The following is a 14,861-nucleotide window of genomic DNA, read 5'->3' on the forward strand; positions in this document are numbered from 1 at the left end:
TCCCAGGGTGCCCCGCGGGCGGCGCGTGCGCGGCGGCGCCCGGCGCTCGGGCCATTTAAATGTGTGTGAGGGAGCCCCTGAAATGGCCGCGCAGGTCGCCGCGGTGCCGCGGGCCCCGGAGGAGCCGCCGCCGCCCTCAGCGGACCGGCCCGCCCGGCCCCGCGGACCCCGCCGCCGGCGGGCGGCACCCGGCGAGCCGCCGGCTGCTAAGCGAGCCCGGCCGAGCCAGGCGCTGCTGGCGGGGCCCGGCCCGGCGGATCCGCTGCCCCCACCCGCCCTCCCCGCCGCCGCCGCCGCGGGGCTGTTCACGTTCTCCCCGCTCAGCCTCCCGCCTCCCGGGGAGCGCCGACACCACCACCGGCACCACGCCGAGCCCGCCGGCCACAAGGCGAGGCGCGGCAGCCCCGCGGACGGCGCGGCGGGGCGGCCCAGCCAGCGAGGTGAGCGGCGGGGGGAGCGCGGGGGTCGCGGTGCCCCGGCGGGCTCGGCCGGGCGGCGGCGGCGGCGCAGCCCCGGGCGCACCTGTGGAGGGCGGCGGGCTCGGCCGCCCCGGTCCGCCCGTGTCGTAGCGGGGCTGCCCCGGGCACGGAGCGCGGGGCGGCCGCGTTGTTCCCGCTGCTGTCAGAATCGCTCTCATCGCAGGTTCAGCGTGCGGGTGTTGAGGGAGTGAGGGTTTCTTCAGGTTAAAGTGTGAGGAGCTGCTGGTTTGTTGGGTTTTGGGTTTAAATGTTTAATTGTTGGTTTTAATAAGTGGCCTGAGAAGAAGGGATCTTGTGATTCCATACGAATATTTCAAATGCGGTTGTCAGAGGATGGTGCCAGATTCTTTTCAGGGGTGCCCAGCAACAGGACAAGGCAGAATAACCAGAAACTAAAACACAAGAAGTTCCTCAGTTCCTCCTCGACACGAGGAAGAATTTCTTTCAATGAAGGGTGGCAGAGCTCTGGAACAGGTGCCCACGGAGGTCCTGGATTCTCCCTGTCTGGAGATATTCCAAACCCAAACCTGTGTCACCTGCTCCAGGTGACCCTGCCTTGGCAGGGGTGTTTTGCTGGGTGATCTGCAGAGGTCCCTTGCAGCCCGAATTATTCTGTGTTTTCTTTTATTGAAAGGCCAAAATATCTCTGGATTTTAGCGTGTGCTGTGTGTGGTTTTGTTTATTTTATTTTAACAGTACAGAGTGATTGTTTTGGTTCTGCTCAGAGATTTGTTGTAGTAAAAAGCTTCTTGGAGAGAGCAACATAGATAAAAAATAACTGCAAAAATACTGTAATTAAAAATATAATGTGGTGAATTATGCTTGAGGAGTATATGGGCAGGTTTTGTGCCAAAGAAACCAAAGATGCACTTGCTTACAGAAGTCAAGTGTATCAAGCAAAAGTTTGGAGCAATGTAACTTTGTAGAGTGGAGTGTCACTGTGTCAGTTCTAACCCAGAATTAAATTAGGCCTCTTAATGAAGGCTTAAACAGCGTGAAAATGAGCATCAAAATTCCAGATTTGTAAGGGAAAGCTGTTTGCTCATCTGAAGCTCTTCACTGCCTGTCCTCAGCTGTAGGGGTAGCGCCTTTTGGGATGGGGCTATATTTCTTTCCCTGACTCTCTGTTTTTATTTTGCTGTATAATCTAATTAAGTTACCTATTACATTGACTGTCCTATGCTTATCTGTGGTCCCAGGTGACAGTGAACACCCCCATTGTTTTTGCTGTTTAATAATGGTTCTGTTTTTGTTGTGGGATGTCTGATCATTTTAGAGTAGCTGAGTTATTGGCACTGCTGTCACTCTGCCTCGCTGTGGAGCCCATAGTTTAGTGACCTGTCCACAGCCTCCTTGTGTTTGAGGTGCTGGAGGCCTTCTGTTTATTTAAAGGAGTAATTAAAACTATATTTTCTTCAGGTTTGCCAGGCATTATTATAATGTCACTGTTTAGCTTCACTGAATACAGCAGTTACTCACTGTACTAGTGAGACTCTGCTGTGTTCAATGGATCCAGCAGCAGCCAGGGCAGCTTTTATCCTGAAAACAGACAAATGTTCACTGGAAGTTCCCAAATGCAAGGATTCTTCTGTCTGTTATTAGGACATGGTTTCATACAGGAAGATGCTCTGAATTAAAATGTCTGAGGTTTTAAAACTATACATAAAATCAGAAATGCTTACAATAAAAAATCTTTAACAACGAAATGTTCTTAGAAACGTACATAGGGAAGTATTCCCAACAGTGCAGTGGTGGCATGAAATTATTATTTAGTTGCAGCTTGGGATCTCTGGTGCCACCAGGACAAATACTGGTGTGTGAATTGCACGTTCACTCAGTGAGTGAAGCAGTGTCTGTGCTCCAGAGCCCAGACACTGAGCAAACCGTGTGCTGCTCACACCCGAGCCTTGCAGCAAACCTCACTCCAAGAACCGTTTCAGTTGGCTTCCCAGAACAAGTGATACCGCCCTGCTTTTCCTGGTTTCTCTGAAATAGAAAGATCGGGGCCTTTGCTGTTTGCAAGGGCTGCAGCAGCACGCTGAAAACTTGTCTTTCAGGTCCTAAGACTATTGTATGAAGTGAGGATTAAGCAATCAGCTCTTTCTTTGCTCCGTGAGTAACTCTGTTCCTTACTCCAGGCTGTTATGAAGGTCAGCCCTCTCCAGTAACGAGACCAAACCAGTAATGATCCAGTTAAACACTGGTTACACTGAAGAACCTGGAGCTGCCTCTGTTTATCACTGCACCCTTTTTCATAAGAGAGTGTAACGTGTTTTTTTTTCTTTAATTTTAGCACTCTAAGAGAATAAAGAGGGAATACCAGTGTGCAGCCAGAGAAAGGACATTTCATTAGGACAAAGCCTTGTGCTGAGGGGAAATAGTAAAACTTTAGTTACTGCATCTTCAGTCAGGTGTTGCCTTCAGCAGCAGGTTGTTCTCATCCCCTTGGCTGTCCTGCTAACACAGCTCCTGGGGATTCATGGGCACACTGTTGGATGGAATGGTTCTTTGATTCAGGCACGTTAAAATCTTGTCTTGGCAATTGAGTTTGTAACAGCTGGGCCATCAAATTTTCTAATTACCTTTGTCCCTTGCTAAATGTTATTTGAATTAGTTTTTATTCTTGAAAGAAGAACAACTTAAGCTATTCCATTTTGCCTGACAGAACTACTACTTCACATTTTATCTCTCATCCTTTTAGAGGTTGATTAACCTAAAAATAAAACCAAACAACTGAAACGGGCTCTTAATTTCTTTCTCTCCATTAACTGAATCGTTAACTACAGGACTGAATCCATTGATGTGATGATTTGGGTCCTTTAATTTTAAAAGATCAGCAGTCTAAGCTTTACTTAAGTGTTTTTACTTCTAAATGTAAGTAAAGCTTGTAGCTCTTCAGTGCTACTCTGTTTGCTTCTGTATCATGTATCCAAAATCAGGGAAGTGTTCAGCAATGAAAGTCTTAACGTTTAAATGTTACACATACTTGTTTATCCTCTTCCCCTGTTCGGCACTGCCTTAAATGTCAGAAGTTATTAATGTATTTAATTATAGATGTTCCGAACTACAGACTCCTTTTAAAGGTATTCTAATAAATCTGTTAAAAATGGAAGTATTTCTAAAATATTAAGCTAGAATTTTGGAAGGTTTCCTTAATTCAAGGCTTTATTTGTATAATTATAGGTACTGACTTTTGACTTAATTATACAACCAAAAATGCAATGTTTTACAACTGGTCAGTCTCCCTGGGAATAGATGGCTTCAGCGAGTGAGTGGCCTGAATTCTTTTGGGGTGAATATGCTGCAACTGCAGAACTCTAATCTTCTCTTTATTGTTGCTGCCAGAAACTCCAGATGAAAATGGCAAAAGCCAGCGAGCTGACAGTCTTATTATGAAGAAGATAAAGAAAAAAAAGAAAAAGAAACACCGGGAAGATGTGAGGGGAAAACGCCTGAAGATGTACAACAAAGAGGTGCAGACAGTGTGTGCTGGGCTCACTCGCATTGACAAGGAGACTCTGGCTCAAGGACAGTGTGACAGCCTGGAAATGAGCAAGGAATCCTTCAGGTACCTGAAGGATGAGCAGCTGTGCAGACTGAACTTGGGCATGCAGGAATACCGGATACCCCAGGGAGTCCAGACCCCCTTTGTGACACACCAGGAGCACTCTGTCCGCAGCAGCTTCCTGAAGACTGGCACTAAATTCAGTAACTTCATTCACGAGGAGCATCAGTCCAATGGAGGTGCCCTGGTCCTGCACGCTTACATGGATGAACTCTCATTTTTGTCTCCAGTGGAGATGGAGAGATTTGCAGAAGAGTTTCTTGCGTTGTCATTCAGTGAAAATGATAAAAATGCAGCTTACTATGCTTTAGCCATAGTGCACGGAGCAGCTGCCTATTTACCTGACTTCCTGGATTACTTTGCTTTTAATTTTCCAAACACTCCAGTGAAAATGGAAATTTTGGGCAAGAAGGACATTGAAACAACAACAATTTCAAATTTTCACTCTCAGGTAAGAACTATTCAAATGCATGTACCTAGATTTGATTAATCTCAGTTACCCAGAGCAGACATGATTTAAAATAGGCAAGTCACAAATGTATTTTCTGAACAGATGAAGAAAGGTGATGTTAGAACCACACTACTGTGCTGTGTATTCCTGCTTCTGCTTAAAGCTTTTCTGTGCTCCCTGGTAGCTGGTGAATCACACGTCAGGCACTGCTACCTGTGACCTGAGGGAAGATCTGCACTGAGCATCTTTTTCTTCTAAACTTGGGGAAACACTGAAATTGTTCAAAACAACAGCCAAGTCTGTGTCAAGAATTGCATAGACTGCAAATGCTAACACTGCTTTTCTAGTCAGAGATGGGGTTTGGTTTTTTTTGCAGTGTTACTTTTCATGTTTCAGTATATCTGTTTCACAAGGTTTTGAACATCTTAATTCCCTCAGTACCTTGTGCTGTCTAAACTTTCTAACTTGTCAGTGGTTAGAGAATCTTTTTAATTGCCTTTGAAAAGGAGCTTCATTTTATTTACTCCCTCGGTTTCCATGGTAGGCTTAAACTACTTTAAATTCTGAAACTGTATCTCCATGTAACTTAAATGGATGCAACAGTAAAAACTAAGCTAATTTTAAGATTCCCATATGAAAGTCTCTTGGATTTTAGTAGCAATGAGTATACCACAAGATTACAGTTTAGATAAAATTCTTTTTGATGGAACAAAGGTTCTTTCTTTTTAGTCTGAGAATGGATCCAAACTGCTGATTACCTTTAAGGTCTTTACTTGAGACATTAATTACATTTACTAGTTCACTAACCACTGCTGTGGGCAACAGCACTTCTGCACAGCACACACCTGTGTGCTGCAGATGTGAAATGTGTCCACAGGTCAGGCTTTAAAGTCTTCTGTGTTAGTGATTTATCTGTGTTCTTTAGTTCCTGATTGCATTCTGGCTTGAGTACATGTGATGTACTTGAGTACACCTGAAATGGCTAAACAGTCTCCAGAATGTTTAGCAATTGCATTTTTGCTCAGTGAATGTCCTGTGAACACGAATACTGGCACTATAAATACACGTGAGGAATGTATGGTAATAAATAAGAGGCTTTGCTGGGTTATAGTCTGCTGGTACTTCAATTAATTCTATTTTAAGTACTGTCTAAACTTGATTAAGATTGAGTCATGACATAAGGTTCAGTTGGTCTAAACCACTTCTCTAAACCCAGCTTCAGCATGACCTGGTTAATCCTCTCTGGCTGAAGTGTGTTAGTGCGATCTCCCTCAGCAAACAGAGCAGGGGAGCTGTCACAGGCAGCTGGAGCAGGGCTCTGCAGGGAATACAGATGATGGAAAAGCTGAAGAAACATAGAAATTGGTGGTGGTTTCACCCAAGTTTTGCAGGCTGCCTTGGCTTGGAATGGAGAAGGCTGCAGTGCCCTGCTCGAGGGCTGGGGATGATGAATCTGGCTGTTGTGCTGCTGTTCCTTGGCAGCTCTGCTGAGGCTTGAACAGATTGGCCAAGCTTCACTTTTCACCCTTCTGTGAGAGGACTGTACAGTACAGAAGCACTTCTTAGTTGTGCTTTTGCAGGTTAAACATGTTGCACTATTGTATGCTGTAACACTGGTTATTTACAATTAAGTTGCCTCTAGTCTGGGTTCCTTCTCTGTGCATGAGTTTGTTTTGCTGCGCTGACCTGTGCCAAGGGGTTTGGGAACTTTAGGGAATCTTGAATCCTGAAGGTTCAGTGTTCAGAAATCAAAATTTGTTTTGTAAACTGCAAGTTAATGTGACCTTTGGCTTGCATGACATTCAACTGGTTTGTGTTGTTAGAGAAACTGAATTGTAGTATTCAAAATAAGGACTTTAATCTGAAGGACTTGGTAGGTCTAGTGGTAATTAACTGCCTTGCAAGGTGAATTCCTTTGTTCTCAGGGTAGTGAGTTTATAGCAAAGCACTCCAATGTGTATTTGTTACATAAATGTTTGGTTTCAGTATCTTAAAATAGTTAGGTTTTAGTGTCCTGAGGATTTTTTCTTGCATTGGCTCTCACTGGTTCTAATACTTCACTACTGGAGCTCAGCTTTATTGTGGAGTTTTTCACTTGGGTTGAGAGCTTTCAAGACTCAAATCACTGAGCAGAAATTTGTAAGCTTTCCTCACATCAGGGCATGCTTTAATTTGGAAGCTCTTTGCAGTGCAGCTAGAATGAACTCTTATTTTCCTTATCACCTGTTTCTGTACAACTGCTTCCACTCAGTGAATGGGAATATATTTAGGGTTTTAAAATAAACCTTCTGCTTTTTCTCCCAACTGATCAGCTTGCCTGATGAATTCTCTCTCTGATCCAAAGAACAGTTACACTGTCACAGAGGGTGTGTGGGGTTTCTGGGAAGAGGCCAGGAAGGAGAATTGGGGAAGTAGGTTTTGCATAAGCTGCTCTTCCTTCTGGGAAGAATGTGAGAGAAGCAGCCAACAGGTGATAACTGGGTGAGTTTTCTTACTCCTGCTGTTCAGAATAGGTTGCTTTGTTCCTGACAGCTGTGGTTCATGAACCACATCATATGGGGTAGTTTGTCTACCCCATATGAACATCTCTGATTCTGGAGGGGTAATTTCTGTTTTTTTTCACAGTAGCTATCAAAGTATGTAAAGGAGAAAATGTGCATCTGTACTGCATCCTTCACTCGGTTTGTCTCTAAAGCTGCATAAACAATGCCCAGTGGTCCTGCACTATGTCATATTTTAGTCAAGCATGTCACCCTTGCTGTGCCTCATTGTCCTTCAGCAGGAGCCAGCCTTGTGCTCTTGCTTTCTTCTTGTAGCCAAGGTTTTGTGTGATTGGTTTTATAGCTGACTTGGCATGCTGAAATATTGTTGCTGTCAACTGATTCATGCTTTTCTTGCATCTGGAGAGAAACTTCAGAGACTTAACCTCATTTGTCTCCAGCTGATGCCTCATCTGTGTGTCCTCTTCTCATCCTGTGCTGCTCACTTAACCCTGGTGAGGCCAGGGTGCCACGGGAGCATTCAAATAAACAGCAGCTCTGAGCCTCTGCCGGGAAACACTGCCTGTCTGCTTCTGTTCTCACCCAAGTGTGGGAAACACTGAGAGGCACGTGGTGCAGCAAGAGAAAATGTCTCCATGAGCACTGGAGCTAATTTTAAACGTGCCCATAACTCACTGTCAGTGTTGGTGTGTGGAGCAGGGGGTTCACACAGCAGTGGTGGCTGGGTGGCATTTGAAAGGGCACAGGTGCCTGAGCAGTCTTAGTGGCCCCATTGTCCTTTTGCAACAGTAAAAACAGTGGCAGTGACTGCTTGTGATCCACTGCTGTTTTTAAAGCAGCACAGGGAACAAATTATAGCAAGGGAGGTGCTGTGGTAATAAGTTACTGACTTCTGGCAGCCCTGTGAACTGGAGTGACCCTGGCTAAATTCCTAAACAAGAGCTGAACTTTAAACAAAAATAAAAATCGCTGAGAGAAGAGACGTCCTAATGGATATAATGAAGTGACTTCAGCTATTTCATAATCTCAGCTTTCTTCCCTGCAATGAGGGGTGCACTCAGGTGACTGTGGAGTGAACAGAGCTCAGAGGGAATCTGGAGCACCTGGTGAATGAAAGACCAAAGCAGCTTGCAGTGCAGCAAGCAGGGTGCTTACTCATGGGACACTAAACCATGCAGTTGTAAAGGGAGAGAAAGGTGCCTGTTCTTTCAGATGTTCATTGCATCATATTTTTGAGACCACTGGCCTAACCAGTGTTTGCTGCTCAGAAGGAATTAAGAATGAGAGAGCTGCTGTGAAGATTTTTATGGTATATTGAACTAGTAGACTACATCCCCTGTGATTGAGGTGCTTGAGATGAATAATACAGCCTGCTGGGGATTGCTGTGGGTTGGTGCATGTTGTGAGTGTAAACATGTCCTGGGTTTAATTCTCAAGTGTGTATATTCCTTTAGTTTATATTAAAAACTAGCAAAGCATTGAAATCCAATGTTTCCCTTAAGTATTTCTTCTGTTTGCTTTATAAGTCCTGAGTACTTGTCTGTTTTTCCATTGTTCCAGTGCATAAAAAAAAAAAAAAGTTAAAGCTTCCAATTTTTCACTTCCTTTGAAAACATTACAAGAAAAAGCTGCATATGGAATTATAATTCATTTTAACTCATGACAAATACCTGTAAAATACTAGTGACTCTCACCAGGTGGTTTCAGTAGCACAGAACTCATCTGGAAGGAGTCTGTCTCCACTTACATAAACAGTGCCAGGCAGTTAAACTTCACTGGATAAGGACCAGAACACTTCAGTCCTCGGTTTTTCTGTAGATGCACAGAACAAAAATATTGCTGTGGTGTTCCAGTGCTCCTGCTCTGCTCTGAACTGCATTCAGCAAATAGAGTGAGCTAAATTTGTATAATTGTGAAATATCTATGGCTGCTACTGGAGGATAAAATTGCAGCAGTAACTTTATTCTTCCTTTATTAGTCTCTCCTAATTTCCCTTTAACAACTGCATGGAGTAGTTTAATGACATTTGGTTTGCTAGCTAAACATGCAAAACTGAAACTAAACTTAAAGCTAAGCTGCTATGTCCATGTATCTATAAATGGAGTTCTAAAATGCATAACGCTGGGTGAACATGACTGTTAAACTGCACATTTACCAGTAATTGTCTGTACTGTCCCACCACTCAGCCATGGAGAACAGCTGCAGTTTTTCACCCCCGGAACAGTGAAGGGTGGTGGAAGGCTGGGGCTCGGACACAGCTGAGTGTGCAAAGCAGACTTGTGCTCTGTAGAACTTGTGCTCTGTACATCAGTTAGCTGTGGTGTGTGTGCAGGACCTCCTCTGTGGCCATATGGCACATTCCAGCTGCAGTCCATAGGATGAGCCTACAGAACACTGGAGTCTTGCCAGTGCCTCTCCTCTGGGAACAGGAAGTTCACAAGAGAAGTTTCCAGATGACCCAGCAAAGTGGGACAGTCTGTGTTCTATAAGATGTCCACGAGCTGTGAGATTAAAGTTTTTCTGACCCCAGCACTGACAGCAGGTTCTACTGCAAATGGCTATCCTAAAATTCTTCTCCATGATCACTGGCTTTCCAGCTAAACTCCTCATTTCATCTGTTTTTTGTCCAATTCCTGTGTATATGACCAGAACCACTGCATGAAAGACCCTGAGGTTTTTCACTGCATCCCAGGGGAAGGACCTCAGGGACAGCACTGAACTGAGGAATGTGCATATCCCAGGAGCATCCGGTTTGAAACGGAGAAGCAAAAGTCCAAATGCACAAACTAGTGGAGAGTTGAAGCTTGCTGGTGAAAGACTGAATCACAATGAAGCCTTGTGTGGTTGTTTTCTCAAGTCAGCCTGGAAGTGCTGAATTGTTCCTGAATTAGTCAAATATTCACTTGCTGTTGTTCAGACTCCAGAAGGATTTCCTGTCAGGAGTACAGGCAGGAGTCCTTTCTTTCTCTTCTATTCTAAACAGTCCCTGCGTGTATTCCCAAAGGCACATCTGCTGAAACAGATGTAGAGCAGTCCAAGATTGATCCCAGCTGTGTTAGATCAGTCACTTTTATCCTCCTGTGAGAGAACTAAAGCTGTGCTGGTGTTGTGTTCCTGTCTGGCCCTCAGGTCAATCGGACGTACTGCTGTGGCACCTACAGAGCAGGACCCATGCGCCAGATCAGCCTGGTGGGAGCAGTGGATGAAGAAGTGGGGGACTACTTCCCAGAATTCCTAGATATGTTGGAAGAATCTCCATTTCTTAGAGTAAGCAGTAACTTTTGGTGTGTTCAGAGCACTGTAGATATTTAAGCAATTGTTAGGTTTCCAAATAATTAGAAACTGTAAGGTATTTTCTTTACTGGTGTGCTTATTTGGGCTACCGAGGTTCATTCTTTCCTGTGTCCAATTGAAACGCATGGAATAAATTTAATTAAAAATAATCAAGTTTATTATATATACTTGCAATACATGCACTTCTACTTCCCTAAAAACTATGCTTGATAAAAGTAGCTTGGAATATCTTTTCCCTCTCAAACTTGCTTAGTTTCTGTGCAATTCTTTTGACAGCAGATTTGAACCAGTTTTACCAAAGGCATCATTTAATTTTTCTATCTCACCCAGTGTTTTGTGTTATGTGTGTTTTGTGGGTTGTTTTGTTCCTGTTTTCTTTCAGATGACTTTGCCCTGGGGGACTCTTTCCAGTCTCAGACTGCAGTGCAGGTCCCAGAGTGATGATGGGCCCATCATGTGGGTGAGGCCGGGAGAGCAGATGATCCCCACAGCTGATATGCCAAAATCACCCTTCAAACGGCGCCGGTAAGGTTTGGGTTCCTTTTGTACTCGAGGTAAAACATTGCAGTTAAGTCTGTGTCAGATTTGAGAACAAAAGCTAAATACTTGATGTGCAACTGGCTCTTCAGACGACTAATTCACATTTAAGTTTCACTTTCACTTTGTTTCAAAGTGGCTCAGCTGATAAAGCAACTGTTACCCTTGGTGGTTATTTTATTTCACTACTTCTGACAGTATCTTTCAGTACTTCTCACATATCCTAGATCAGTGCTTTAAGGTTAAAACCTCTTTTTATTATCCTGCAGACTTAATTCCTCTTATTTCTGTGAACCAATTTGGTGGTGAGGGCAGGTGGAATGCTGTAAGACAGTAGAGATCCTTCTACTGCTTGTTCTGCCTTCTAAAGTCAGTGCTAAAGCACTTATTACACTGCCTGCCCAGGAATTATTGTGTATTCTTGCTTTCTGTCTCTGAAAGAGTGCTCTAAAGCAAATTTCAGGAGATTTGGAAGCATATTTTAGTTGTCATTTCAAGAAGAATATTTGGATGTACTCCCAAATAACTGAAGCTCAGTTTCTGTAAGATAGCTCTATTTTATATACTGGTACATTTTTGGAGGAAATCTTTCAGCACAAGTGAACACAAAAATTATGTGATTTGATTTGTTTTGTAAAGTTTGATCTTATAACCTGAATTCTACTTTGTTGGTTTTGTTTTGATCTTTCACCAAATCAACACCTAGTAAAAAATTAGAGTGAAGTCCTTTGCTCCCTTGAAGCCTGTAGCACCCAGAATTTTAAGATTATTTCAGTACAAATGTGAATTTTTGAGCAGCAGGGACATTTTTAGTGTGTGTTTTTCTGCTGTTCCAGGTCAATGAACGAGATCAAGAACCTGCAGTACCTACCTCGGACCAGCGAGCCCCGCGAGGTCCTGTTCGAGGACAGGACCAGAGCTCACGCTGACCATGTGGGGCAGGGCTTTGACTGGCAGAGCACAGCTGCTGTCGGGGTGCTCAAGGCTGTGCAGTTTGGGGAATGGTAAGCTGCTGCTAGGATGCAAATTCCTTGCAAAATAAACCTAATCAGAAATGGTTTAAACCCTATAATGTGACAATGGCTGGAATTGTCTGCCCAGGGAGGTGGTGGAGTTACTGGATGGGTTTAAATCAAAGCCTGGACGTGGCTTTAGTTTAAAAAAAAAAGATATTTTTAAAAATAGAGCCTAGACATGGCACTCAGTGCCATGGTTTAGTTGATGAGGAGGTGCTAGGTCACAAGTTGGACAGATGATCTTAAAGCTCTTTTCCAATCTAGTTCATTCTGTGGGTCAAAAGCTGCACAGAGCTGAAAACCTCGAGCTGTGTACCTCCTATTTTTCCATCTTGAGGCAGTAAAAAATTTGGAACAGCAACTTGCAGAATATTTTAGTGATATACAAAAGCCTTAAACTTGGACTGTCATCCTTGATTATTCTTTTCCTGAGCAGGTATATTAATTCTAGCTTTTGTAACTGTAGTCTAAGAGCTCAGTGTAATTAATTTCACAGCTGCAGTGCTTTCTCAGGTCATGTACCCAGGATATTGCTGTTGACCTTGCAGAGAAACTGGACTTGCATCATTATAATAATAATAGCTAGAAATTACATTAGAAATTGGATAGTATCATTAGCATTATCATTAGAATAAAAGATACCAGTATTTCCTATACTGTTGAATAAAACTCCTCACTGCTTCAACTTCAGTGTTACTTTATAATTTTGCATTTTTCCCTTAATGCAGAATTATTCTATCCAATTATAGAATGGAAGAATTGAGGCAAGTAGTGGTTCCTACAACAGAGAACTTTGATAGTGGCAGTTTGAACCTGGTTCTGAGGCTTTTTGGTGCATTGTCCATGCAAACATCCCTTCTGTTGTGAATGCAGCAAAAATGGAGAAAGAAAAAAGGGAAATATATGAATTATACCTCTTTTTCAAAATAATACACTATTGAGAAGTGTTGAGATTTTGTGCACAGTGTAACACTCAAGCAGGTCATTGGTTCAGTGAAGCTTTCTGCTGGGAAGAGTTGGAATGCTCTGTAACTCAAATGCTGGAATTCCTGGAATTCTCTTTTTTCTCTTTTCTAGGAGTGACCAGCCTCGTATAACCAAAGATGTGGTTTGTTTTCATGCTGAAGACTTCACTGACGTTGTGCAGAGACTTCAGCTGGACCTGCATGAACCTCCAGTGTCACAGGTATCAAATCTGCCCTCGTGACAGCTCATTCCTGCTGTTTTGAGAGGAGCTTCTGACAGATCCCAGCTTCTCCCTAAAGTCAGCCCTTTAGTATTATTAGTTCTCAGCTCTCTTGGGTAAATTTCCTTGTGTTTCAGGATAAAATAGTTCAGTTGGAAGGGACCTTTTCCTTTCCTGCAAGCTGGGGTTCATGCTGTGAGTCCCAGCATGTGCTATAGAAACAATCTGTTGATTAAGCCATATGTGCCTGTTCCTGCTTTTTCTGATGTTGTCTTAGGCTATGGAAACATCTAAACTCAGTCCTGTCAGCCCAAACAATGCAGCCCATTGTTGTTGTTTTTAACTGTAACTATAGAAACCTCTTCATTCTCCTCTCAAGACATCAGAGAAACTGTATTTTTAAAGTCCAGTTTTCCTTTGAATTTGAAGTTTTACCCATGAAACAGAGACATTCTTATATATGAATTCTCTTGAAAATAGGAAGATGCTGAGTTGTTTGAAGAGTTTACCACTAACTTTCCCATCTCTCCTTCTCCCAGTGTGTTCAATGGGTGGACGAAGCCAAACTAAACCAAATGAGACGGGAAGGCATTCGCTATGCTAGGATTCAGTTGTGTGACAATGACATCTACTTCATCCCTAGAAATGTCATTCATCAGTTCAAAACAGTGTCAGCAGTCTGCAGCTTAGCCTGGCACATCAGACTCAAACAGTATCACCCCGTGGGGGAGACTTCTCCAAAAGCAGAAAGCAATTCAAGCCTGAACAGTGATGTTCCTGGAAACACAGAGGCAGAAGGTGGACCCCAAGGAGTGAGTGTAAAAATAGAGTCTGAAGAACCAGGTATAGAAATTCAGCTCTCCTCCTCTGTTTCTTCAATATCAGGACTTGTGCAACCAGATCAGGTGGCGCAGCCCCTTCCAGGTTTTAAAATAGAGTCTGATCAGCAACACAATCCACAGGATCATGCAGGCTCTTCTGTGTGATATGTATATATTCAAACATTTTTTAAACAACTTTTTAAAATTTTGATGTGAAGTTATAGTTTTATAACTGGCTTATGTTTTATTGGAGAAATCTTGCCTATAATTCTATAAAGAAAGGTGACATTCCAAAATGTCAAGCATATCTTTTTTACACAGATTATGCAAAATTCAAGTTGTATTTTAACCCCTTAGTACAACCTGTAACAGTGGTCTACCACTTCTTTCTGTTTAAGTAAAGAGATGTTGAATATCTTCTCAAAGTCAGATTGAAATTCCTCCAGGAATATGAAATGATTGAGCTCCATTGGTCAGTGTTATTTCCCTACTTTTACTTTATCTCTAATCTTCACCAGAAAGTGATGCTTTTGTAGAAGACTTGCAAAGTGATTTCCCCATCTCATTTTAATTGCTTAAAAAAGTAAAAAAGAAAAAAAAAAAGAAAAAAAAAGAAAAAAGAAAAAATAGAGAAAGCACAGCACTTTTGATGATTTGTGGAATTTTTGGTATGTCTGTTCTTGACATGTTGGTTTATATACAAGCTATAGAAATTGATGTTTCTTACAGTTCCTACAAGGGTGACCTGTAAAAAGAACTGAAGCAAGTGTCTGATTCCTGTTGAAATGCAATGACTTACTGACCTAACACTTCTCATAGCACTGCTTATGTTGTTTGGTGTGGGGGTTTTTGCTTCCAAAATACATCTTCCCTGAATGTGATAAATGCTAGTGTCAAAATTAGAGAACCTCTTGGTAGTCTTGTGGAGGAAACTGCTATCTTTGAGCACTTTAAGGCTTTAAAATACTTAACCAACTTGGCAGCTTGTTTTGATCGGGTCGTAACGTGTCC

At 42.9% G+C, this 14,861-nt stretch overlaps 1 protein-coding gene across 1 annotated transcript; it reads left to right on the forward strand.

The window, feature by feature from the left end:
* Positions 1–48: 48 nt before the first annotated feature.
* Positions 49–14,279, forward strand: RSBN1 (round spermatid basic protein 1). Its single transcript, XM_004176668.6, has 7 exons — positions 49–440; positions 3,825–4,495; positions 10,126–10,263; positions 10,673–10,815; positions 11,664–11,831; positions 12,921–13,029; positions 13,569–14,279. The coding sequence occupies exons 1-7, from the start codon at positions 83–85 to the stop codon at positions 14,013–14,015; spliced, it is 2,034 nt and encodes a 677-aa protein (XP_004176716.3). The 5' UTR covers positions 49–82; the 3' UTR covers positions 14,016–14,279.
* Positions 14,280–14,861: the final 582 nt, after the last annotated feature.

This window comes from Taeniopygia guttata, chromosome 26 (genome assembly GCF_048771995.1).
Source record: "Taeniopygia guttata chromosome 26, bTaeGut7.mat, whole genome shotgun sequence".
NCBI lineage: Eukaryota > Metazoa > Chordata > Aves > Passeriformes > Estrildidae > Taeniopygia > Taeniopygia guttata.

Coding starts and splice junctions, on each gene's coding strand:
- RSBN1 (XM_004176668.6), top strand. CDS start 83: ATGGCCGCGCAGGTCGCCGCGGTGCCGCGGGCCCCGGAGGAGCCGCCG. Junction 10,816..11,663: donor TCACCCTTCAAACGGCGCCG/GTAAGGTTTGGG, acceptor CTGCTGTTCCAG/GTCAATGAACGAGATCAAGA. Junction 13,030..13,568: donor ATGAACCTCCAGTGTCACAG/GTATCAAATCTG, acceptor TCCTTCTCCCAG/TGTGTTCAATGGGTGGACGA.